Genomic DNA, 26557 nt, shown 5'->3' with positions numbered 1-26557 from the left:
AAAAGAAAAAATGAAGCTAAAGAAAAACCGTGAAACTGTTTTCTCATTAAAACTTAAAAATAGTTACTAATTTTGATATAGCATTGGTGATGGGGAAAAGATGGAGCAATAAACAAATTGACTAAAAGGTGAGCATTGTTTTATATTTAGTTCGGTTTGATGCTTTCGCTTAGCTTTTAGTGGTTACCATTTCAGAACAGAAAGTGGTTTTGTAAAATAAAAGATGCCTTAGACTGTGGAAAAAGCATTCATCATTTACGATGATTCGAACAAAACATGTTTTACGACCAACCGTTTCCTTCATGTGGTGTTTGTAAAGCCTCTTTTAAAAATGATTCGAGTTTAATTTTACACTCAAGCGCTTTTAAATGAACGTCACTTTTTCAATACGCCTCCTATTCATCGCCATTGTATTTGGATTGTATTTGGATGGTAAGCTGATGAAAAATACGATTGATGTTGGAAGCTGATGAAAAATACGATTGATGTTGGAAGTTTGTACGAAATCGTACAATCAGTCGCTTTGGTTGAGAACATCACTTTAATTTAATCATGAAGCTCAAATAAAAAATTGAAAAATGAAACCAAGTTTGTTTCCGACATTGTTTCCATAACACAAAAATAGAATAGTTCTGAAAGAGAATAAAAAATGAGTACTTAAATCGCTTGGTTCGAATCGAGTCTTTTTATTCAAAAAGTAGCACCAAAGAACAAGGCTAATCTTTTGTCTTTTTTGCCAGATCTGCTCATTAAATATAAAAGCATGAAAACCTCTGCAGACTAGATGAATGATTTAGATTTGCGGAAGTTGGTTGAAACTGACAGCAGAAAGAACGCACAAACTGCCAAGCGTTTTAATAAAAGAGAAGAGAAGCTATTTGAACAGTTGACCACCACCTAAAAATCTATAACATGAACCTACTACTGCAAAAAAGTATCATTCTTACACAGCTGTCATAAAAACAGCGTTTCAGACAAAAACTTAAATCTGCATTCTTTTTTCTTATAACTAATGGACGATAAGAATAAAAAAAGAATGCTCAAAAAAACTTTATGCCAAATTTCTTATGAGGCTATTGATTCTGGTAGAATTCAATGTAATTAATAATAAATACGTGCACCGCAACTGCAATAGAAAAAAAAATTAGTAAAAATTGCTTAAGTCGTACGAAAATCCATGCCAACGCAAAAAGTTGACGCAAATAAGCAAAAACTGATTATCCGAAAGTTATATTTTTTGAAGCACGGACCCTAACAGTTCAAAAAATGAACAAAAACCTCAGCGCCAAAGACTCAGATTTGAACGACGCTTAACTTGATTGAACAGTTTTCAATAAACCTGATGTTAGGAGTCAAAGAATACAAAATATTTAAACTTTGTTGAGGAAAAAGACACGTTACGAGTCGGTCAAAACAAAATCGAACTTAAGATAGGAACGTTTTTGAACACAAAGTCGAACACAAAACCGTCACCATCGAACACTAGTTCAAGCACAAAGTCAATTCGGTCGAATCAAAGTCAAACAAAATCACAATTTTTTATCACAATAACCCGCCACTTACCGTGTTGTAAGAACGCAAAATAATGCGCGTTAATTATCCCAAATTTTCCAAAGGGCAATTTTAAAGCTCAATATAACAATAAAAAAATTGCTCCGGATATCAAAATCCTTAAGATCAAAAATTTCTCAGAAAAACTATTTTGAACTTCGATTAAGGTCAGAATGAAAAAAAAAATCGGCCCAAGCATAGATTTTCGGTTTTTTTTCGGAAAATCGGTCCTACAAGTCTGCTCGTATCACAGTGAAGCCTTGAGTGATCTGACTGCACTTTACGACCAATAAAAAAAGTATTCACTTCAAAATAAAATTAAAATTAAAGTTTAAGCTTTTGAAAACTATTTCCGCGCATGCTATGTACAAAAACAAAGTGAACGAATTCGCATTAAAAAGTTATTTTTAATGGACCAATAGCACGTCTCAGTTCATTTCGGTAAGTTTCCTAAGAGAGAGTGAATCTATCGCTTACGCAAAAAAGGCACAAAATATATCGCGCGTTCATAATCAAAAGTCGTCAAACTGACAATCGTAAACACTTCCATAATTTTACAAACAAATGACAACAAGTAAAAAAAATTGACTTTGAATTCAAGACAACAATATTTTTTTTAGCTGATATGAGCAATTCTGTCAAAAAATGCTTGTAAAAACCAATCCCAACATAATTAAGTTGTCAGTTGTCACTTTCTTTGAAAGTTGGAACCACAACCCATTATGTTTGTGGTTGCGACCATTTGGAAAGGAACTTTGCGTTCGGGTGTGTTTTTTTTCGGTTTTTTTTTGTTTTCCGCTGAAAATCAGGTACCACAAATCAGTATCGGAACGGGTCGAATGATATGTCATAAGTAGGCTTTTTTGATTTTAGTTTAAGTTCGAAAGAATAAAGCGAGCGATAAGGCTTACAATATAATATTTTAATAGCTGACGAGCGTACAATAGCCTAATTTAAGCAGTGAAAATTTAATTTTACTCAAGTAAAATTAGTTTTTTTTTAATTGTTTAGCTGATTTTTGGAAACAAAAGCTTCAAAAGTTAAAAAAAACTGTTAAAAAAATAAAACACAAATTTGAAATTTTTTGACTTTTTTGTTTTTCGAGTCTATAATTTTTAAAATTGCTGATAGTATTATGACTGTCAAAGATGCTTGAGATTTAGTTTTGTGTGCAGCTTCTTTGATCACGTCGGAAAAAAACAACCCTAATTTGCAAAAAAAAAATTGTTGTATTTTTAAGAATATGTCGGAAAATTCTGTGCTAATTGGACAGTAACCAATTATCCTTGTGTTCAGTTTAACAGTAGCTTGATCAACATAAACGCAGACGATATAAAAAGCTGAAACGAGGAGGCTCACACATATTTTGTATTAGTAGTAAGCATTGTTTTCGACAACGACAGAAATTGCCACCATGTAAAACAGTATGTTAGAAAACAAACAGATTAATCAAAGACCATTTAAATGACTATTACAACAAAAATAATCACTGATATAATTAGTATATAGCTTTTAACAAACTTATTGGACAACGTCTTAAGTTTTTGAAATGATTCTGAACTTGAGACGGTGAAATAGCTTTAAAACTACAATCGAGTTTTCAAAACTGTATTCAAACTGTCAAAAAAGCAATGCAAAATGATTGCACTTTTCAGAGATTATCATTTTTGTCTATTTTTAAAAGCACAATAAAGGAAAACTTTTCATTCAACAGCGATTTGCCATGTCATTTTTCAGAGCAAAAACACTCATAAATCGCCGACAAAAAGGCAAATGCGAATCTTCAAACATTACGAGACCAAACTGTGCATTTTGTGCATTGTAAGCGGATTCCGCAACAAGGAAGCTCCCTTTGTTCTTCTTTTGTTCTTTACTTTCCTTTGATCGTTTCGGACGCTTTTTCCTCAGGGATTCGACCCCCTGCCGACCCAAAGGGCCCCCCTTTGATACTTTTTAAGAAATCCATTTTTGGCCGACCGACCCTAAAATTTTTCCAAAGACGTCTTCGGCGCCAATATATACTAATTTTGAGGGGGGACCGCGCGCCGAAAAAACCCAATTTTTCGGTCAAAATTTTCCAAAAAGTGCCTAAAAACGCCTTTTTTGGCCTGTTTTTTCAAAATTCTGCCTGCGGCGCAAAAAATTTGACCAAAATTGGGACAAAACCGTGCTTTGGGAGAGCTCGAAAAATCAATTTGGTCGACCTAAAAAATTTTTTTTTGAAAATACGCCCCCCCCCTCGAGAAAATCCTAGATCCGCCCCTATCCAGTGCACAGTTTGGCCTCGTAATGAAGAAGTTTTCATTTTGTTTAAATTTGAAGGCCTTAGTTTAAGTTATTTCAGAAGTTTAATATTTTGTCCGATCAATTTGTTAAGAGATATAGTACCTTCATGTTTCATTAAGTCAAGGCGATAGAAAGATATCAAATTTCTGGTCGACGCGGTCGAAACAATATATTTTTTATCGAGCTGCTCGAAATATAAACCTCAAACTTACACACCAGATGTATAAATTGTAGTTGGAGTAATGAAAAAAGATCCTCGCTTCAGAAAACCTAAACGTAACGCTTTGGAAAACGCGGATTTTCGATCCAAGCATTAATTTTTCTTAAATATAGCAGGTTTCTGAATATTCAGCGTCACTCACACAGCTACTGGCTATTCTTACTTAATATTGGTCTTATTGCATGGCTAGCAAGGCTAGGGTAACATGGCTAGTCATTCTATTTGTACACCAAACAGTCTTCGTACCTATTCAGATAAGCTAGTCTCTATTATCATGATTGTTTATTTTAGCATCTATACTCTAAGGGGGTCCATTCCACTTATCTAACTAGCTTTATTAAATTACATATTTGATCATCATATACTCATAATGGAAAAATCGTCATCAATGAGACGAAAATCCAGAAGAATTGACTTTTTCTCTTGCATATTTGCTTTTTTCTTTTCCTAAATTCTCAGTAAAGAAGTCGACCTGACGGTTGTATGAGTTCAACTAATAACGCTTCCCTTTCATATGCAAGATCATAGGCCAGCCAGACAGCCCTATCCAAAGGCCTTTTGTTCTCTAGAAAAGTGTTTGAAATCTCTGGGCAATTATTGTGATCAAGCCATTCCCAATCTGTTCAATCAATTTGCCCCTTGTCCCCATGCCGCTTTTTAAGCTTTTTCATGCCAAAGGTCACGTGTTCTGATGTTTGTTCAGTTCATTTTCAGTTGTGTTGAGTTGGCAGCCTGCAGCTCCATCAGAACGGGACTTTCCTGCCCGCTTCAATTAGCGTCTGAGGCTTAAAAGACAAGCCGTCTTAAAAGGTTACTTAGCTTCCTAAAATCTGTACTGAAAAGTGCATTCAAGAAGTGCCCTTAGCCTAAAAGTAAATGTGGAGAGCATATGAATATGTATGTCAAAATGCGTATCATGGTATGCTACAGTTGGTTGATTTTCGGCTAGTCAGACCAAGGGTGTGTTTCCCATTTGCTCTTGATTAAGGTGAGATGGTACAAAGAGCACAATTGGTGCAAAGATTGTCTTTTCGATTCCCCATCAAAATGCCGGTGTTAATATGCCACCCACCATATAAAACATATTATAACATATGTACCTCTCTACTCAACAGCAGCGTATTTGACTATGATGGATGGATTATTCTCTTCGTAGCAAAGGGGCACATCTTTAGTGTTAATACTACCCGCAAATTCTATCTTACCCGCCAAATAACTACGCCCACAGGGTTCTTATTTTTTGCTCCTTTCTCTGGTAATGGTAAACAAAAGCCAAGTAAACTCTGTCAGATTACTTCCTGTACTCTAAATTGAAAAGCCAGGATTAAGCTACAAAAGCAACAAGGTTGACTCTTTCAATTGGGCTCTGCGACACTTCCTTTCTAATATTGATTAGTTTCCTTTTTAGTATGATTCTATTTTTTTCTTAATTTTAATTTTTTTTTCTAAAATGAATTATAAGAGTCCGATTCGGCTCCTCCTTGTCTAAAAAGGATTGTACTCCAGTTTAATTTCCGTAACAATGACTTCACGATCGACTGAATGAAAAAATACTTTCAATTTCAGCGCTGCCCTCTACAAATTCCCATGTTTAACTAGCAATAGTCAATCGCATTTTTCAAAGGAAAATTATAAATAATTACCTAGAAACCGCGGAAAATAATCAACTTAGAATCCATATAAAAAAGGGTTATTGTCAATTTTACTTGTATGCAGCTCTTTTCCTGTTCGATATTTGCGTAGGGGGAAAGGGTTAAAAGAGAATAAAAATTGATTGTTTGTTCATACTACTACGAAGTAGATCCAAAATTGAAATAATTACGGGAATTTATAGTACTTTAAGCGTCTCGTTTATCATCCGTTTTCCATTTTTGACGCTGTCATCATTCTAATCCTTGTGATGTACTCAGGGCAATCTCACATAAATTTACTAAATGCAATTTTAGCAATGGGATTTTCCGCATGACTGGGCACGGATTTGTGCCGCATTTTAAACACTTCATTTTGGACAAGAATTCAAAATCAGAAAATCCTATTTCAACCCATGCAAAAAATCACTCACAAATCACTCCATTGCAATTTTTCGTCCAAAAAGCACGAAAGACCAATAATTGAAGACATTTAAGCTGAAGGCTATCAATCTCCATAAAATTAACATCTAAATTTTGTAGTGGCTTCAGTAAAAATCACCCTGATCGTCCAATCTAGATCTGGTACTGCTGTCGTGCTAATTGCGAAATTCAAGCCCGGGTATTATTTATGCACCCATGCTATTGCATTTTTGTTCCTGGGAGACAATAGGTATACATTTTTGCTATCTGACTTTCTTTGTACTTTTTTCAATTCGACTTGAATTAGCGCAAAATCAGCTTTTCTCTTATCTTCTGATTTTCTTTCTTATCAACTCGGTGCATTCCCGGTCCTAAATTGGCTTCCTGGGATTTTCTATTCATCTGAATTGAGGAAAAATACGAAAAAGTTAGATGAAAATAGATTTTCTCCTAATTATTCCGTGGTCTCATTTACCATATCAGGATTATATAGTCACGCGAAACGACAAACTCGATTAGAAAGGTAGTTAATATCACTAACAAAATTTCATATCTTAATTTTCAATCTTTTTGAGTTTTGTCATTCTGATTTTGAAATTTTTCATTGGCATCATCGAACTCATCTGCGAGCGTCATTATTGTAGTTGAACAGAAAGGAAAAAATTGGGAAAGAGTGAGATTCGGAGAAAAAACACTTTTTTGTTCTTTCCTTTCAGCTTTTGGACATAACGCGTAACTCGATCTGATTTTCTATTAATTTACCCCTCAAATTCCCCTGCTCTTCACTCGCGTGACAAATTAATTTTTCACTCCAAACGCCCGCGTCAGATTAGAGGAAAAATGAACAAAATTTGGCGAATTTAAGACGTAAAACTGTTTAATAGTTTCCTCTCAGAAACAAAAAAGGAAACAGGAAACAGTTTTCCCCTCCGCTTTTTTAAAAACAAAATTGTATCCAACCAAAATAATCAGAATATTTGAAAAAAGAGAGCTAGAAATAAAACCGATTGAACACGGAGTGTTATCTTAACAGCAAAACGGCATTAATGGTATTTTAATAGAGGCAAACACACAATTTATGCTCCTGAAGCGAGCGAACGAATAACGGAGTATTAGCAAAGCAGCTTCCCAATCTTTTTTCCTTCTTACCATTTTACTTACCATTCATAACAAATTTTGTTAATCTCCTAATAGCGTTTGAACTCGCTACTTATCCTTTCAAGTTGCGAGAATCAAGCTGTTAGTTGAGTTGGTATTAATCTGTTGAGGCTATCTTATCACCATCAACCCCATATTGACTCCAAAGATTGGACGGTCTGTAGAAACTGAATTAAACTTTAAAGCAGGTGTTAATCTTCGAAATCAAATTTATTGTTTTTTCAGCACTTTTCTCTATTTTACTGTATAATTTTTTTGTTTCAAGCAGCTTCTAATGAGCTGAAAAGAGTGCTTTAGAGTCTGTTTGTTTGATTATTGTTTTTCAATAATTTCTCATTTTCCCGTTGTTATAGCTGAGACGAGAGGACAAATTGAAAAGCAATATTAATTCTAATCCGATCTCTCTGAGGGAGCAGCAGTGAAGAGAGAGAGGGTTGTGTGCGTGTGCGTGTGCGTGTGGGCAGTGAAAGTGAGTCTAGTAAGTAGATTGTGTTGCATCTGAGGAAGGGGAGGACGGGACGACGGAGTCAGGGGTAGGCACAGGGGCAGCTCAGAATTAAAGTCAAGTCCAATCAAATCAAACGACAGTAAAAAAGGAATTAAAACGGAAAAGAGTGGGGGCACAGGAACGGAAGGGGAAATAGCTAGCCTGCTTCGCTCTTTTTTCTCTCTCTCTCTCTCTCTCTCTCTCTCTCTCTCTGTATCTCGCTTCGCCCTACGTTGATGGATGGGCCCATACATTGTGCTGCAGTAGCAACAAACGTTAATGAAAATGAAGAAAATGGAAGAGAAAAACCACCACCCCACCACAATCTCTAACACTAACAACACCCATACATTTGAGCTCAGAAGCAGCAGCAGCAGCAACATCAGCGAAACCGTTAATTTACAACTGGGAAAACAGTTTTTTTCTTTAAAACCCATTTCGCTTTCAATCAAAATTATAGTTCGATATTTCCAATAGCGAAAACGTAAGCGTAAAAAGCTTTTTATTTGTCCCATTTATCGCTCAGGAAAAAAAAGGAAGAGAAAAAAAAGAAGACGTGAAAATCCACATTTCATCCAAATTAATTTTCTGAAAATTCCTCTCTCGTTTTATTTCGCATTAAAAACATTGCTTATTTTATCCACCTTAGCTCGCTTATCTCCAGTCAATTTATCAGTTTATGACTTTTCAATTTTTCTGTTCATAAATTCAAACCCTAGAGCGCCATTCCGTTCAAGTTTTCCATATATTTATTACTCTCTATGATTTAGGCCATTCCCAAAAACAGCAGCTAATTTTACAATTTTTGTTACATTAAATTAGGCTTTAGATCTCACATAATGCAATCTAAGAATCGATTGAAAGTTACATACTTTCTGTTGATTATAGCGCTGTTCAAATTGAATTCGTACGTCGAAAGCTCCTCGCTGTCGGAAATTCGACTATCAGTTGACGAGAACTTGCCACCAAATGTAATAGTGGGTGCTCTGGGAAGAGACAAAATATCATACGAAGATACTTTAAAACGAGACAAGAATTTCACATTTGTTTTATTGGACTCTGGGGAGCTCCAAATCCGAACCCGGACTACTCTCGACCGTGAAAAATGTCCGGAAGAGTTCTTCGAAAACCACCAATGTGTTATTGCCGTTCCACTAATTTACAGCAACGGTTACTCGGATGTTTTGATCACAATTAATGACGTTGACGACAACAAACCGAAGTTTGAGAAGGAAAGGTTAAACCTCTGGTTTCCTGAAAACACGATGGTCGGCAGCAAGTTCCCCGTCGACCAAGCTTTTGATGACGACTCGCCCGCGAATGGCGTTTTGGATTACGAGCTAAGAGAAGTTAACGTATTCGACGAAGACGCAGTCGGTGTTTTCCGACTCGACAAATGGACGCGGCAAGGTGATGGCGCCATAATGCCTCGACTTGAACTCGTGCGCGAACTAGACTACGAACTGATTCAGAACTACAGCCTCGAGTTGATCGCTGTCGGAGCCGAGTACCACTCGGTGCTACCCATTACGATTCTGGTGCAGGATATTAACGACAATTCACCACAGTTTGGCCACTCAAATCTGCACGCGCTCATTCCAGAAGACGCAAAAGTGGGCTCAATAGTGTCTAGTGTTGAAGCCACCGACATAGACTCAGGCGAGAACGGACGAATCGAGTTCAAGTTCTCGGTGGAGTCTATGGAAAGCACAGGATACTTCGAAATAGACAAAGACACTGGCAACATTTACCTAAGAGAGTCTCTAGAAAATAAAGGCGGAACCAAGCACAGTATAACAATCATTGCCAAAGACTGCGGCGAAAAGCCCCAGACTGACATGATGAACTGGAACTTCGAAATTGAAGATATAAATGATTTCAAACCTGAAATTAAGTTTCGTCCCACCGGGGGCTGTTATCGCAATGGATCCTCTTATTTAATCCCCGAAAACTACGGCGAGGATTCAGGAGGAGGTCGGAATAAAGTTCTCGGTATTTTCACAGTTGACGACGAGGATAAAGGTCTTTTTGGAGACACTCAGTTGTACATGTTAAACGGCAGTGAGTACTTTGAGCTAGTTTCAACTCGATCTAATTCGTATTTGTTCAGACAGAAGTTCAGTTTCGATCACGAGGAAGAACCGACTGAGTTCGCATTGATGTTCACGGCCCACGACTGCGCCTCGGCTATTCAGACTGCGACTTATAACTGCTCTCGGCTGGTCACGAATCAAACTATTGTATTTGAAATTGCTGATGAAAACGATAACTGGCCTCGATTTGAGCAGCACAGCTACGAAGCTTACCTAACCGAAGAGGAGTCTATTCGTGAACTTATTCAAGTCGTTGCCTATGACGAAGACAGTGGATTGAACGGGGAGCTAGTATACTCCATAAGTAGCAAGAATCAAGCTTCTAGTTTTCTGAAAATTGACTCAAAAACTGGCTGGATAAGTACTGTTACACCTTTGGACAGAGAGCAATTAGGTTCTGAAATCGATATTTTTGTGCGAGCATCTGATTTGGGAAGTCCACCCAAACATGCAGATACCAAGTATCGGATCCATCTGAGTGACACGAACGATAACCCACCGAAATTTCAGTCGGCCGACAGCCAAACTTACCGACTGGAGCTTCGCGAAAACGAACCTGCAGGTGCTTGGGTGGGAAACATAGATGCTATTGATCCGGATACGGATAACTCGGATGTATACTACGAATATGAACCAATATACCAATCGGACAGGACTTTGTTCAGAATTGACCGAACAACAGGGAAAGTGTTCTCTCTTTATGAGTTCGATTTCGAAGAGGTAGCCAATCAGTATTCGGATTACAAAGAGCAGGGATACTTTCTGTTCAAAGTGCGAGCCACCGAGGAAACAAGAACACTCAGAATTGGTCATGACGGGCACAGTGAAATTGAAGTGCAGGTTCGAATAACTGATGACAATGACAACCCGCCCCAAATTGATTTCACGCGAACTGAAGTTAACGCCATTATTCCTTGGGATGCGTACAAAAAGTATCCAATAGTCCAAGTATTCGCTAGAGACAGGGATACTTCATGTAAGCTTACTTATCAAATCAGAAAGAGCTCGGCAAGCCATAGGTTTCAAGTAGACAAAGACACGGGTGAAGTATTCACAAAGAATGATTTGGGTGTTTATTCCGACATCGCAACTTCAGATCAGGACTACACAATCACAGTCCAAGTATCTGATGGTCAATTCGTAGCACCTGTCCAGATATTTATTCGTCTGTCGGCTAATTGGACGCTGTTCAACCATAGCATGGCTGCCAATGAGAACAAAATAACAGAGTTTGCTAACTTCATCACCGAAATTCCTCGAATAGCTCTTTACTTGACAGCTCTAGTTATTTTTGTTGTCCTGAGTCTTATTTGTGTCTGGGTGGCGTTGATCATCAGGTTCCGCGGGTCGACCCACCGGCGAATGCGGCGTGAGAAGAAGAACAAGCAGATAGCAATGGATATCACCCTCCCTTATCATCACACGCATAATCATTTGCAGCTGGAGACGAAGCGCATCTCAGACGCCTCCTCTGGTCTGTATGCACATCCCTATAGCAAGCAGAACAGTGGCGTCAAGTATGGAAACGGACACTTGTCAGACCAGGAGAGTCCCACCGACTCACAGCTGATGAGCAGTCATACTATGTCCATGCGCAATGCATATGCAGATGCGGACGGTGAGTGCGAGCATCATTCCATAATTCACCTGTGTGCCGAATAATCAGGAGAAGATCTTATTGTTCTGACCATTGAAATTGGGGAGGAACTTTGTATTCGGGTGTGTTTTAGTGTTTTTATTTTGTTTTTAACACAAGCATGTACCACAAATAATCATCGGAGTGGGTTGAGCTGGTTATAATCATCGGAATGGGTTGAGCTGGAAAATTTTTGGAAAAATTTTCCAAAAATTTTTCTCAGTATCGATAGATGGTTTGAATTTTTTTTCTAATTTCGAGCGAATAATACAAGAGAGCAGGCTTGAAGTAGGCTTTATAAAATAGTTTAGTTTTGAACTTAACTTATAAAACTAACGATTACTTAATTTTAATTGAGTAAAAATTGTTCTCAAATATTTCACATTGATCCTTCTTGGGAATAGAAATTTAAGAGACGAATCCAAAAATTTATCTAAACTTTTCTGAATTTTGTTTTTGAGTTTTTTAATTTATTTTATGTGAAAAACTGTTGTCAAACATACCTTATTTACTTTTACTATTCTTTTTTTGTACGTGGAAACGAATTATGTGAACAAGTGATCAGTTGGGGTGTCGATTTCGGTTTCATAAGAGCTATTTGTTAGGGAGAGAGTGCCGCCAAAAAACGCGATCTAAAACATGGTTTGGTGTCATATCCTTTCAGAGATGTGAAAGCTTAAGATAGTGCTATCCCAGAGTCTTATAGTGGGTATGAGTATAAGGGCATCTGATTAAGGAAAAATAACATCTCTAAAAAGGCTGGTTTTTGCTCATAAAATAACAGACGGAATTTTTAAATTTAAGACTTAGGGTAACTGCGGTTTGTATAATTTATTTACTGCTCCGTAGTGTTGATTTTTCTTCTTTTTGATGAAAATCTGTGAAAACCCAGCGTTGCTTACCTTGTTAATTAATATTTCATTTGAGTTTACGCAGTAAAAGGTGGAAATCAATCGGAGCTCCCGTGCTGTTATGACTCTCGTATACCTGGTTTTCACTTCTTAACAAGTTGGATAGTCCCCTCGAGTCAAAAATCAAAACTAATCAATTAATTTCAAGGATTTCCGCATTATCAATTTTCTCTGATTTTAGCGCCGAGTCTGCTTTAATTTCCCATTATTCCATTTAGGCGACTAGTTCAAAATCACTTTGATCTTAAGCCGCCTTGACTTTCCTAGCATTAGCTGCATGCGTCATTTGCCCTGTAGCAAAAGAAAAAATTATTTTTTTCCATTTTCTTTGTTTTTTTTTCAAATGATTTTTCTTCCTTAAGTCGCATGCTGTCTCTTCTTTGTACATGCAACTCTTCGGGAAGATTAAACTGAATCAGTATTGCATCACCGTTGCACCTCGCTGCTTGTACCTTTGTTAACATTTTCTCAAATTATTCCCCTGGGCAATTACACTGCAATCAGCGCCGGTATTGAGAAAGTGCATTTAAATTCAAACATAACTAAATCATCATTATTTCACTAATGCATGGTTGAAATGTTCAAATGGGTTTGCAAGATAAGATAAAATTGAGAAACATTGGTCATCATCTAGCGCCTTTTGCGATTTAGTTTCTCCCCAATGAGGTGGTACCACAAAGCTCAAGTTACCATCAAGTAGCGGGGAAATGAATTAGTTCAGGGTATTCATTTTCGATGTTCACCCATAGTCTCAATTTGGTCGTACTGTACCAAATTTACTTGAATACCTGCAAAAATCACAAACAAAATTTTTTCAAAGAAACCTCACTTATAGGTTTTGAAGAGTTACTATAGTTTAATTCGAGTGTAGAATTATTTGAATGTCAAATTGTAGACCCCCTTTTAAATAGTTTTTGCGTCATCATATTTATATTTTTGAACTTACAATTGAAAGGGATAGACTGAAGACGTATAGCATGTCACTAGTGATTTTGATCCTGTATTGACCGAATTGCACAAAAAAAAATCTTTTTCCCAAAAAAAAGTAAAACTGCTTGCATCAATGCAAAGCCCTGAACCTTCCGATTGCTTTTATACGTGTCAGATGTAATTTATATTCAATATTGGTAAAACTTCACAAACTTGGCAAGTCACATATTTTACACTTGATTTTATTATATTTGAACCAATTAGCTTACCTTTTTTTATTCAGAAAGGCTTTCGTAGCCGTACAAATTCGCCGCTAACGCTAAGTTTTTTCGTTTATATGTCTTTTACCTCACAAAATTGAGCCAACAGGGTTGATAATGAAAACAACATTTGAAAAGTTTTTGAAGTTAATTTTTCATTACCGCTGGAACCTTTAGGTTTGCACAATTTGAGAGGAACCCCTTAAACGCAATAGTTTGCGGTAAAAAATTTTTCTTGAGTGACTATTGCTCTCTATTACTCTGATGGAAATTTCCTTGGGTACAGAAGCTTGTTCAAGCTTCAAACTAAAAGAAATGCTTAAACAGAATCAATTTTGATGAAACTCACTACCTTGCAAAAGTCTATTTGTATCGATTTTCATCCTTTTTTGGCAAAAAAAAAATCTTTTTTTTTTCTAAAAAGATACATTTTTTCTACCGTAAAATGCATTGAATCCATTGTAAATCGGTGTACGATCCTAAATGCGCTGCCAACCAACGTTCGATTTCTGTACAGTATATTACCTGTGTAAAAATCATTTTAAATCAATTACAAGCTCAAGTTTGTCAGTGCGGGTAGGACATCCATCCATATCGATTGGATTGAAAAAAATGTCAAAAATTGTTAGTTAACAATCGAGCCTTGTTGAAAGAAAAATATCCTGAGCACAATTTATTTTTGCAATTTTTATAAAAAACGAAGCAATCCCAAAAAAGATAAATTAAAGCAATCCAAAACTCTTTTAGATAAATTAAAGATATTTTTTTCTTTTTAGTGTAACTGAAAATTTGAGTTGTATCAATCGTATTTTGCATTTCGGGAGCAAAACTCTATAAAACTTGGACATAATTGAGAAGAAAACATAAAATTTTTTTATTTACCAGGGTGTACAAAGCTATTTTGAAATTTTTCAAAGTTTTCCAGATTTATTTGACAAAATGGTTATGAGCTTTTATTTTGTCACACTTTAACAAAAAGAAGAAAAATTAGTAGTTCTCGCAAAAATGCAATTTCTGTTTTTGATTTGTTTTAAATTCAAGTTGGTTCATATTAAATTATTTGATTGAACTTCAAATTAATTTATAAAATTGAATGAAATAGTTTTCCCCATATTTGTTTAATTTTTTCGATACCACTTTTTCGATACCGCAAAACCCCCGGGTCAATAAAAGGTGCATACGTTAAACCTCACAATTAAGTCTTTCTTTCATTATAAGATATCAACTCACTCCCCGCCTTAAAATTTCATGGATAAAAATCTATGAATTTTGAGTTTCATTCTCAGTATCTTAAAAAGGGAAGAACATCAGATATAATCAGCTAGAAATAGGTTATTTTACCAGTATTTACTAAAACAATAAAATCTATTGCAAATCATTTAAAATCAATTTTTTTCACTGTTTCAGATAAAGACAAGGAAATTCAATTTAAAACAGTTCTCAATGCAAAGAAATTTTGGCACTTTTTAAACTAACTTTAACTGTAAACTAACTTGGTTACTTGTAGTTCAATAAATTGGCCAAAAATTGGAAGTTATTGGCAAAAAATTTTCAAAACTGGCGTTTTTGCATGTATTCCCAACAAAATTGACCATAAATTTTCTGCCAAAACGTTTTGGGGCCAAGAAATACGACGGTGTGGGATGGTAAGGGAAAAAAAGGCAAATATTGGGAGCAAGGAGGGTTTGGTGGCAAAGGGGCAAACGTTGAGTAGAGGGGAAAGGAATTGTTTCGCAGTCTGAGAAACTTCAGTTTTAGAAATTGTGCAGACAAGATTGTACACTGTTTTTGGTAGACAAGGCTGTTCTGCAAAAATCTGTAATACTCATTTGATAAAAGCAGAAATGACTGCAAAATTTTGCACGATGCGAAACAAAAATAAAAGGTTAAAAAAAATCATTTTTTAGTGAAATTTCAACTGTTTATACTTTCAAACCGTTTGTCATTTCAAGTTGTTTATACTTAGCTCTAAATTTGATAAAACAATGGATTATAATCGATTTTTGATTTTTTGTTCCATTTTTTTTGTCTGAGGGGGGAACATGAGAAATGATTAAGATTTTAGACCACGAAAATCCATTATAAATCGTTTTGTTTACTTTTCAAGGATGCGGGTCCGTAAATCAATCAAAAATTAGTTGAAAATCTCACTTTTTTTGCAAATGAATTGTCTTACTAAAAATGTTTTATCGAACTGAACCGGTTGACTACCCTGGTTGACCATCCTAAAATTTTTTTAATTTTCTTTAAGATTTTTAGGAAAATTCCGCTATCTTACAACTTTCTTATACGTAGTTTTTCCTATAGTTCAAATAAATCGTTATTAACATTTTGAACGTCTTTTATGTCGTAATAACAGAAAAAAAAACAATTTAGGAACTTTTTGTTTTCTTTCAAATTTATGCATGTAAAAATTTTTAGAGAGTAGTGATAATGTATGCATTTCGCACAAAAAGCTCCGAGACGGAATATTTGATTTATTTTCAATGAATCTCCTAATTATAAGTAATTAGAGATTGAATTTATTTTGGAGGCAATAAAAATTCAACTTCGACGAATGATGTCATATAGCTTCGGACGTGTTGTTTGTGGGGTTCAGGTATATATCCACAAAATTTCTGAATTTCTGCAAAAATTAACTTCATTTTGTTGGTGTGTTTTTTCAGTAAACTCATGTAACAAAACGAGCCGTTTGGTCTCTGAGTTTCTGTTATTGTATCGAGAACTTTTGAAACAAACTTGCAAAAAAATTGAAAATTTTTTGTGAGAAAAGTTCCAATCTTACAACTTTGATGATAGGAACGTCACTATCTTACAACCTTCTTATACGAAAAAGACTCTATCTAGCAATAATTTTGGATCCTAATGTTGAAAGAGAAGTGATACGATTTTCATAAGAATGTTCTAAGATAGCAACTTTTGGTCAACTCGGGTAGTAGTCTCGCATAAATTATTTCAAAAATCAGCTTAAATCTTCTTTGTAGGTGTTTAATCTCACTTATCTTAAATAGCATATCCAGAATATGAGCTCCTGCTTGAATTATCAACTAGCTTAACAGCAGTTATAAAACTAAATTTCGCAATTTTAAACAAATAGCGTAAAAACGGCTCCGAAATCTTAGTCACACCAATGGGAAATAATTGTTTCAAAACTTTATTTTCTCGCAAAAAAATAAACACCAAGTAATCGAGAATACGCATCTTATGCCATCGAAAGCTAATTTTTTCAAAATTTTTTGCATAGAAAGAAACAAAAACGCTATTTTAAAAAAGGCTAGTCATACTAGTAGTTTCTTTCGTGAGCAAAAATTACGCAAACGGGTAGATAGCTCAATTGTTACTCTAGATATGTTTACAACCAATTGAAAATGGGTTTAGTTGCCTGAAATAATCTGCAAAATTCTTCAAATTGTTGTAACAATAAAACTAAATTTAACAAGCTTCAAAAAGTTTTCACAGAGATTAAAATCACCGAAAGATGAAAAAAATGTTTTGTTTTATTTGAAGAAAAGACCAAACATTTTTTTCGTTAGGATGCTGCAAGGATAAATTTTTGGCTTAGGAAACAAACTTAGAGCCCAAAAACCGGCTCAAAGTTTTTCTTGCAGCGAAAATAGCTTAAAAATCTTTAAAAAATAGGAAACTGTTTTTCTTTAATGCTAATGTAGAAAATTGCTTCATTCGGTCAAGCAAATACTCGCCACTTCAACCTCAAACTGCGTACTCCTGATTAATAGTATCTTTTGTAATGTGTTGGGGTGAGCTAGCTCAATTGGTTTTTACGAGGGATTGATCTGATAATTATATGAATCAGAAACCGAAACTATTTTTTAATCGAGATATTTTCAAGGGAAATTGATAGTGGCAAAAATTAACTAAAATATTTCTGTCTCTCCCCCCCCCCTCTAAATGAAATCGCACGGTTGATCCAAATTATTAGTTTGTAAAAACTCAAAAAAAATCAGGGCCGAAAGTTTTTTTTCCCCGAACAATCAGTGCTTGATTCTGATACAAAACGAACGGCCTTTTTTTAATTCAAAACTAGATCCTTCAAAGATAGGTTTTTATTTGCTCATCTTAATAGGCTTATATTCCTCTTTTCATGATATAAAATTGACGACTGACTTTTTTCAAATACAATCAGTGCTCCTTAAATTCCAATTCGCCCCTCAGACCAGTACAACCCATAGCTGTTGGCCTTATCCCTATTTTGTCACTCACTCGTTTTTTGTCAAAATTATTACTCATTCTGATTATAGGGGAGAATGCTGGACATTATCGTTGTGACATATAGAGTGATATTAAAAGGTCAAAAAATCTTATTTTTTTCAATTAATGATTTTTTTGGTGATGTAGCTCTTTCCTGTTTGCATTAATATATTTCGAATACTTCCTCATTTAAAAAGGGAACTTGTCAAATATAATAAAAATGCGGCCTTCTTTTTGACGTGTAATTATAACTGTGCGACTTTTCCTGATACATTTTGCCAATTTTGACAGGAGATTGCAGCAGAGTAGATACTTTTTGCAGTAGAAATTGGACGGTAAATTCATCAATGTGTCATGGAATGGCATGTACTTAATTTCACGCCCTGTTGCTCTGCAGCTTATTTTTCTAACCATGGCAGACTTTGTACAAAAATTGAAGGACAAGTTTCGAACTGCGAACTGCAGTCAGTCAAAAAGTGGCGATAAAAATAGAACCAGAGGGAGATCAATTGTGCATTGATAAAATCGAGTTCCTTGTCCTCATTTGATAGCTAAAAACGAACGAAAATATCAGCTAGGTCGTTTTTACTCAGTCGTACGTTCAAGTTTCAATAGAGCAACTTCCGAGATTATTAGGATAGTTACCTTGTGCCCAGTTTTTGACTCAACCTAATTACTCCCGTTTTGTCCCTACAGATGGTTTCAAATTTCCAAAAGTTCAATTGCCTAACTAATGGCATTGATTTAGGGTACGCACTGGGCCAGCAGCAGTTCCAGAAGCAACATCAGCTCCAGGTGCACGACAACAACGGCAATAGCAGCAGTAGTCATCACTACCTAAGCCACTCCCACGCCACCGGAGGCACCCTGCCCCTACCCCACCACCAGCACTCTGCATCCGCCGTCTACACTTTCCAGATGCCCCCCTCCGCCACTACCACTCCCGAACCCAACACCAACAGTCTCACACTCACTAAAGGTGAACAGAGCCAATTAATTTGATATATATATATATATATATATATATATATATATATATATATAATGCACTATTTTTAATCACTAAGCTCACTCAGGACAAAAAAAATATCTTTCAAATGGTATAAAAAATTTCGTCAAATTTGTTTAATTAAAAAGTCGAAAATTGACTGAATAAAAAAACCGCCCAAAGCATAAACATTCCGGACTTTCTTCAAAAGTCGGAACAAATATATCACCTTGTTCATAACATAGCCTGTGTGGGATGGTTTCCGAAACAAAAATTTCAAAAATGCAATTTTTATCATTTTTTAAATCATTTTCTAACGCAAACTCTATTCCATAGACCTTAAAGGCAGTCGTAACATTTCAGGTCTTAGCTCTCCTTGATACAAGCAGTCTTGTTCTTTTTCTGGAGAACATATTTTATGCTGAGAGAAAACCCGCTTGAAAGTTGTCATCGGTTTAGCTTGAACAAAATTCTGCTACCAGAACTTCTATCACGGAACTTCGGGTAGTGTCAAAAATTATATCCTCTCTATGGCTGCTTGGGTAAGTGTGAAATTACAGATGAAGAGGTTTAAAACCAGCGAAATTTGGCTCCGTAGTTATTTTTTCTTCAATTATGTTTTCTAATTAGTTCATTCGAGCAAAACAATCTACTGAAATTTCTACCCAGAATGAACGGGCCGATGATTAGCGGTAATTTCATCCTGGGAATGCATTGTGAGTGCATTTTAATTGGAATAGCATCACATTCCACTTCTTTATCATCCATTTGAGATAATAATGGGGGAGGGAGGGGAAGATTTTTTTCATTAGCCCAAAGGGAAGTCCATCTCCGCCTTACGTGGGCGTCCATTTGCCTCAAGGGTCTAGTTGTAAGCGATAAGAGAAAATTGGACTGTACTGCACTAAAATAATTGTACTATTCTGTCTTTTTTGTCATAATCTTGTCTTTAAATAGATATATTTGTTATGCTTAGGTTGCAAGAAAATAGTAATTAACAGCGGCAAAAAAGGGGCCACATGAAACTTGAAAAAATTCTTGTTCATTTCGAGCTATGATGGTTAACTTCCAATTTTATTTTTGCTAAAAAGTTCATTTTTGTTCGAACTAAGCTCTTTGGTATAACAGATCTGTCTGCAGGGATTTTTAATTTAAGCTGTTTTGCTCCTGCCCACTTATCTTGGTGCATTATTTTTCCTATCTTTATCCGAAAGTACTCCTTAATCTAATCTCCTTAATTTGGTTTTATACGTTCACCGAGGATATTTTAGATTCTTTCCAATTTTGCAGAGTAATGAACAAGAGGCTGTTAATCATAGCACACTTTTATAGGCCTTAAAATAAATTAGACAGAAGAGACTTTTTGCCTGAAGGAAAATTAATCAGCATTATAAAACCTAGGTAAGAACACGCGGTCAATTTTTTAAAGAAAGAGCCTATTCAGTCTGAACGAGCAATTGGTTTAAAAGAATAAAAGTGCAGGATCATTCGTTAAAATTTGAGAACGATGAGGCTATGTAAAAAAAATCAAAACGATTTTCTCGAGTTTTCAACTCGAGGCTTTTTCGGCTTATTGTGAAACAGTCTATTACTGAGGCCCACATAATAGCTGCTAGAAAATTAAGATTGAATAAAATTAAAATGGATGATAGAGCCAAAGATAACCTGTCAGAGGAGATTGAATTTTAATTTGAAATACAACTCCACGGCTTCAAAGTTCAAACTAACATTGTGATTAACTTGAGAGCAAAATCATTTTAGTGCAGAAAAACATCGCAGAAAGTATAGAGCTAACAGGTTAATAACAGGAGTTATCAAAAACAAGAAAAAGAAAACATCATAATTTCTGTGCAGAAGCAACACAGCCTTTCTAAGCCTTTCATTGTTTTTTTCTAAACAATCAAAACCTAAACTTTGGATTGTTTTTTTTTCTAAACAGTCTTCGATTGTTTTTTTTCTGTCTGGGCTTTGTTTTTCTTTAAAACGCAAGTTTTTTTGGCGTAGTTTAAGCAGCAGGAATTGTGCGGCACAATAGGAAAGTTTTTTCCCGACAATTTTCACGAAAAATTAAAGACTGCTCGTATTAGGGTGAAATTCGGATCTACTTAACAATCTCCCTCTCCTTTCAAGAAGGGGGGGGAGGTTGTTTAGTAGATACAAGAGGGGGGGGGGGGGGGAGATTGTTAAGTAGATCCGCTCTGCCTCCGCTCATATATAGTTGCGAAAAAGTTTGCTATCTCTAGACGAATGCCATTGATGACGCACTTCAGCCGAACAAGACTTCGAATCTGGGATGCGTACAATAAAACGATGTGTCAGTAAATTACCAGATCAGGAAACCGATTTATCCAATAATTACATCAATTGCGGAATTAAAAATTTATTCAATAAATCTTTATCTCTGCTAGAACAATCATTTTAAAACTACGGGGCGCATGGGAAGAGTTATTTTAGGTCGTTTTCTGATTCAATTTTTGTTTTGAGGAAAAAATTTGTCATTTTGTAAACATCTCAGTGTATAGCTAATGTGATTACGTAATTGAATCATAAATTTTCGGTTTATGACCTGGTCCGCCCGTTTTCGGCTTACTGATACATGCTTACCGATCTACCAGCTCAATTCCAAAATCTACTTGCGCGGTTAATATCTACTTGCATGCGTCTTGATTCCGATTTAAGATGGAACTGTTATCAGCCGCTCCGCAATTCTGAAACCCACTACAGAAGAGTTAAGCCATTATGTTAGATTTTTTGCTCCTTTCCTAGCTTCTTTTGGGTCCATGGATGTTCCCATTGGAATAATGAGAGAAAACTAGCCAATCGAACGGAGATAAAAGGTAGTAGAAATGAATCAAGAAAACACCAACTTGACGAAAGGCTGAAGAAACTGCGCATAGAACTAAAATAGCTACTTTATTGCAGGTCTGACTTCTATCCGACAGGTGCGAGGAACGAGCATTCAGAGACTGCTCGTTGATCGAAAATATTACCTTCCTCCAATTACATACCAGCCTTTCTCACGAGACATGGCGAAGTTTTGCGAAGGTATTACCATCGTATGTCTTTGTGTACTAGAAAACCCGGTTTAAAAACATTCCAAGCTAGCGTCTATTGCAAAAGCTGTTTCAACAAGCGCCAAAAAACGTGTTCAATCGTCTCGCCGGAATATTGATTGAGCTCCTAGTCTAGTGATACAATTTTCAAGCAAGAGCCAACGCCTATGGATTTTACGACCTCAAAATGGAAAGCTTTTGAGGTCGAACAAGCAAAAAAAGCCTAACGGTTTTTTCGGAATGTCTGTGAAAATTTACATGAAAAGGCCTCGAATTTGTTAACACCGTATATATTAATGGGTGCCTGGCCATGTCTAAAAAAACTCCACGGACAGTTGAGATTTTAAGGATTTGACAGTTACAACCTCCCGTTTATGGCGCAAGACACAAATAAGTTAATTGTTGCAAAGAATGAACTCTAATTTCACGAAAAATTAAAGACTGCTCGTATTAGGGTGAAATTCGGATCTACTTAACAATCTCCCTCTCCTTTCAAGAAGGGGGGGAGGTTGTTTAGTAGATACAAGAGGGGGGGGGGGGGGAGATTGTTAAGTAGATCCGCTCTGCCTCCGCTCATATATAGTTGACGGAGCTGTAAAAATTAATAGAATAATGCGCATATTCATTTTGTAGAGATATTTTGCAAGTAACTCTCTAAGTGGTGACTGCTATCAAGTATGATGGAGTGTTTTGCTCTGATTTGCGTTTCAGAAAGACGCCTCATGCGTCTCGTTCGTTGGTCGGAACAACCACACCGTGGCCTATGAAAGGGCGAGAATTGCAACAGAACTCAGATTTTCAAATGTTTCTAGAGCTTAAAAATTTAACCTCTGAAGTGCATGCTTTTTTCGTACAAATCGCAATCCCAATTTCAATTTTGCATTTTTAAGAATTGAGGGTTCAATGATCTTAAGTAATGCTTCCCTGCGAGGCGGAAGTTGGGATAAACTATGAGAATGAATGCTAATGATTTAATAAACGAGCTGCATAGGTGTCTGCTGGTGACAGATTCTGGTGATATCGGGTTGACGACGAAACTAGAAGGGAAACTGTTTTTTATCAATTGGAACTTTATGCCTTATTTTAGTGCCTACATTGTGTAGAAACGTTTGGTCAGACCGGCCAAGCATCAGTTCTCAAGAAATTCAAAATCTTGAACCGTGGGTTCAGCTCTTTCCGGTGGCGATCATTTTCGGTGGCGATTAGTCGATTTTAGAGAACCACACTGACTTTTTGCTGGCTCTGTATATTATCAAAATGGTTTATTGAATGAATCGTTCAAGTTAGGCATAAGATACCTAGTGCTTCCTAGTTTTCATCCAAGGGTGTTCTTTATCCATACAATCCTTCTTCCAGCCAAATTTGTCGGTAAGATGTAACAACCAAGAGAAGAATATGAAAAGTCAAAAAATAAAGCTTGACCATTTCTATCGAAAAAGATTTTAATCCCGCTAACTCTCAACTCTCTCACTCACACCGAAGCTTAACAAAGCCTCCAGTTCAATTTTTCTTCCAATGATTTTCCTAATCTTTTCTTTTTTCATGTTTAATGTGAAGATATCTCTCATCATTGAGTTTTCTTTAGTGCCAAAATGACAACCACGGATAAGCTCCTTTAGTGCTCCGATAAACTGCTGCATATACGCGTTTACGTCAACTATTCTTTTCTATGGGTGTTTTGAAAAACATATTTTGTTTCTGTTTTCTCAGCGATGTTGATAACTACGACACTATAATTATTCTGCGAAATTACCAATTAGGTTATTTTTTGATACACCAGGTCGAACTCTACTTTTCGCGCAATTTTTTCTAGTTATCGCAGAATGTCTTTCGTTCGTTAAATGAATTTTTAAATGAACTACGATTGCAGTTCAATTCAAACCACAAAATTATATGAAATTTAGTTATCGTTTTTTTAACCTTTTATTTGTTTGAGAGGGGACGAATTTATAAATGAAGAAGGATTACTCATAGGTTCAAAAGGCTTAAGAACAATGACGAAAACTTAATTAAAAGTGTTTTCTTTTTTTAAAAGTTTACTTTTTGAACTTCCAAGTTTAAAATTGTTGCCAACTCCAGTCACCGTCGGTGGCGTGAGTTGGGAAACAAAACACATTTCGACCGCGCCACAATTCTCATCCCATTATTTTGCCCGCCTTTGTCCCTCGAAAGAATTCCGCTATCTCATTATGTATTTCACACAATGACAAATGCACTTTCAATTCTCCGCTTTTTTCCCAAAGGGGAGTCGCTTATTTTGGTTGCATTGAACTTGAAGAAGCGTATCTGCTGCTGCAAACGACCATTTCTATATTTTCATTTCAATAAGACCATTAAAAGTCAATATAAAACACGTTTTCTACTTAAACAGCAAATTTAGTGAGTGGAGTGGTGGTGGCAAAAGTGGCATTATTTGCACAAAAAGTGCTAGAACCACTATACAACGGACACATTTTTACTTGAGTTTTGCACTTAATTTCAATATTCCCCCCACTGTCGTGCGCTATAATTAAATTTGTAGATTTATTCCTGAAAGTCAATTTTCCCATTTCGCCACTTCTCAGCTTGGTGTGAAATGGAAACCTGAATAAGTCAAATTAGCCCCCTTCTATCCCCAAAGACATCCCATCAGAAGGAGAGGAGGTCGAAGGAAACAGGAAAGCCCCACACGATGACTAACTATTCAAAAGACTATAACAAGAGCCATGCATTTAAAATTTGCATCTGACATAAATCCCCATTCTGACAACTTCAGCCAACTTTCCATTTAGCATTTTAGCTAAATAAATCTTTATTTAATAATATCAGCCAACATCTCAGCAACTAGTAGCCTATAAAAACTGGGGAAAGCAAAATTGAGTTATGGCTCTCTCATGCGTCATATACAAATAGCAGTTGAAAATGGAACCATAATAAGCATTCGAGCGTTTTTTTTTCAGCTCCAACTTGGTTTTAATGTTATAAAACAGGTCATGCTTTATGCTTTTGAATAAAGACGATAGAACATTTTGTAGCATTTTAAGTGTCTAATGAAGTCCCCAATCAAATGATTGATGGAAAATCCTATCCTTGTATCTTTTCTCATGCGAAGCTCTTTTGATACCTTTGATGTGAATTAAAAAGCTGTTTGATAATAAATACAAACACACCAGTAAAAAACAAACAACCTGGCTACAAATGGTTGACCTAGCGGATACATCAGTAACTTGTTCAAGTTTTGATTTCAAAATATGCTACAGACAGTGGCGTGCGCGGTTTTTGAGGGGGTGGGGGCTGTTGTTAGAATGGTGTTTTTCTGAAAAAGTGTCAAAATTTTGTTGAAATTTTTTTGACCAAATTGATTTTTGCGAGAGCTCTCAAATTTTATTACAACCCTATTTGCACTGTTGTCAAAAACAGCATTTTTGGGCTTTTTTGGATGTTTTCGGGCGCGTTACCCTATCAAATTCAGTGTCCATTACCTCAAAAGCATTTTAGAAAAATTTTATGGTTGGTCGGTCGTTGGTCGTCCTTAAATAGCTGTCGTAAAATCAGGGACCCTTTGGAAAAGTTTGGCAACCAAAATTGAGGGGTTGGTGTGACAGCTTCTTCCCTTCACTTCTGTATACATTTTTTTAAATAATCCCCTATTTTATGAGTTCTAAGATTCTGCTTTCAAAACTTTTTTTAATAAAACCTTGTGAAATATTAAAAATGTTTAGGCCGAAAAGGTTCCCGCAATGCTCCACCCGTTGTGGAATTCGGAGATCACAGGGAACAAGACTTTTGGCTACCCAGGTCTCTTGATTCCCAGAAGAACTCCAGTCAGAATATCTACTCCGAAACTGACAAAAGTGGAACTGCACCTTTGATGCGCATCCAGAGACCTGGAAACATATGTAATCCGAATAGATCTAGTGCAGCCATTGTGAGCGAAGGCGACCCTAGAAGCTCTCCTTTGGTCGTTCCTAGGAGTGCGAATCGAGGAGGCGACACGGCAGCGAGTGAGGGAGGAAGTCCCACATCCAGCTGTGGGAAACTCATCAACCCGTCCAATCAAATTCTACAGCCGCCATCTTCAGGCCACGAGAAGTGGAACCTTCCGAGAGATAACTCGTTCCGACACGCTCACAGCAACAGCCAGTCTTCAACTGCTACAATTCAGAGACAGCGAAACTCAATGGATTTGGACACTATAGACGAGGACTTGCAGTCAATCAACATGGCAAATGCAAACATCAGCAACAACAGCGGCAACAACAACAATCCGTCGGCTAATTTACCCGATCTGTGCCAAGATGTTCATCACAGTAGTTTGGAGAAGCAACAGCAGCAGAATCAGCAGCCAGATTGCCAGCGCCACGGATCCTTGCCAAATGCCGCTCTCTATCTGGCAGGCTCGGATAGCGGCACGCAACTGACCACAGTTGGCAGAACTGCTATCGTTTAACACGTAAATATCAATGATTTATGTCTCTATGTTGCAATGAAATGAGATTTTTGGTTATTTTTGAAATTTTGTAGAACCCTTTTGAAGTTCTGTTTATAGCCATGGTTTCTAATCGATGTCGTAGACTTATAAAATATTTTTTTCTGTTTGTTTGCTCCTGATTTAAAGATAATGATTGTCGACGTTGATTAATATTGTAGATAAGCTAAAATATAGCTTCTTTTTTTGAAAATGGACGATTCGATGTGTATGTTATATATTTTTGTTTTTGTTCTCAATTTATTCAAATTTTGCA

At 36.3% G+C, this 26557-nt stretch overlaps 1 protein-coding gene across 6 annotated transcripts; it reads left to right on the top strand.

The window, feature by feature from the left end:
- On the top strand, positions 1-26557 carry LOC134845098 (protein dachsous-like). Of its 6 annotated transcripts, none has more exons than XM_063861969.1 (4): positions 1-128; positions 7620-11464; positions 18541-18771; positions 25535-26557. In XM_063861969.1, the coding sequence occupies exons 2-4, from the start codon at positions 8593-8595 to the stop codon at positions 26260-26262; spliced, it is 3831 nt and encodes a 1276-aa protein (XP_063718039.1). In that variant the 5' UTR covers positions 1-128; positions 7620-8592; the 3' UTR covers positions 26263-26557. The 6 variants fall into 6 exon arrangements, with proteins under 6 accessions (XP_063718039.1, XP_063718064.1, XP_063718047.1 ...); XM_063861994.1 differs by lacking the exon at positions 1-128 and adding an exon at positions 5170-5312; XM_063861977.1 differs by lacking the exon at positions 1-128 and adding an exon at positions 5293-5402.

Source organism: Symsagittifera roscoffensis, chromosome 1 (assembly GCF_963678635.1).
Source record: "Symsagittifera roscoffensis chromosome 1, txSymRosc1.1, whole genome shotgun sequence".
Lineage (NCBI taxonomy): Eukaryota > Metazoa > Xenacoelomorpha > Acoela > Convolutidae > Symsagittifera > Symsagittifera roscoffensis.
Note: the sequence above shows the minus strand (reverse complement) of the source record. Positions and strands in the feature narration are given on the sequence as shown.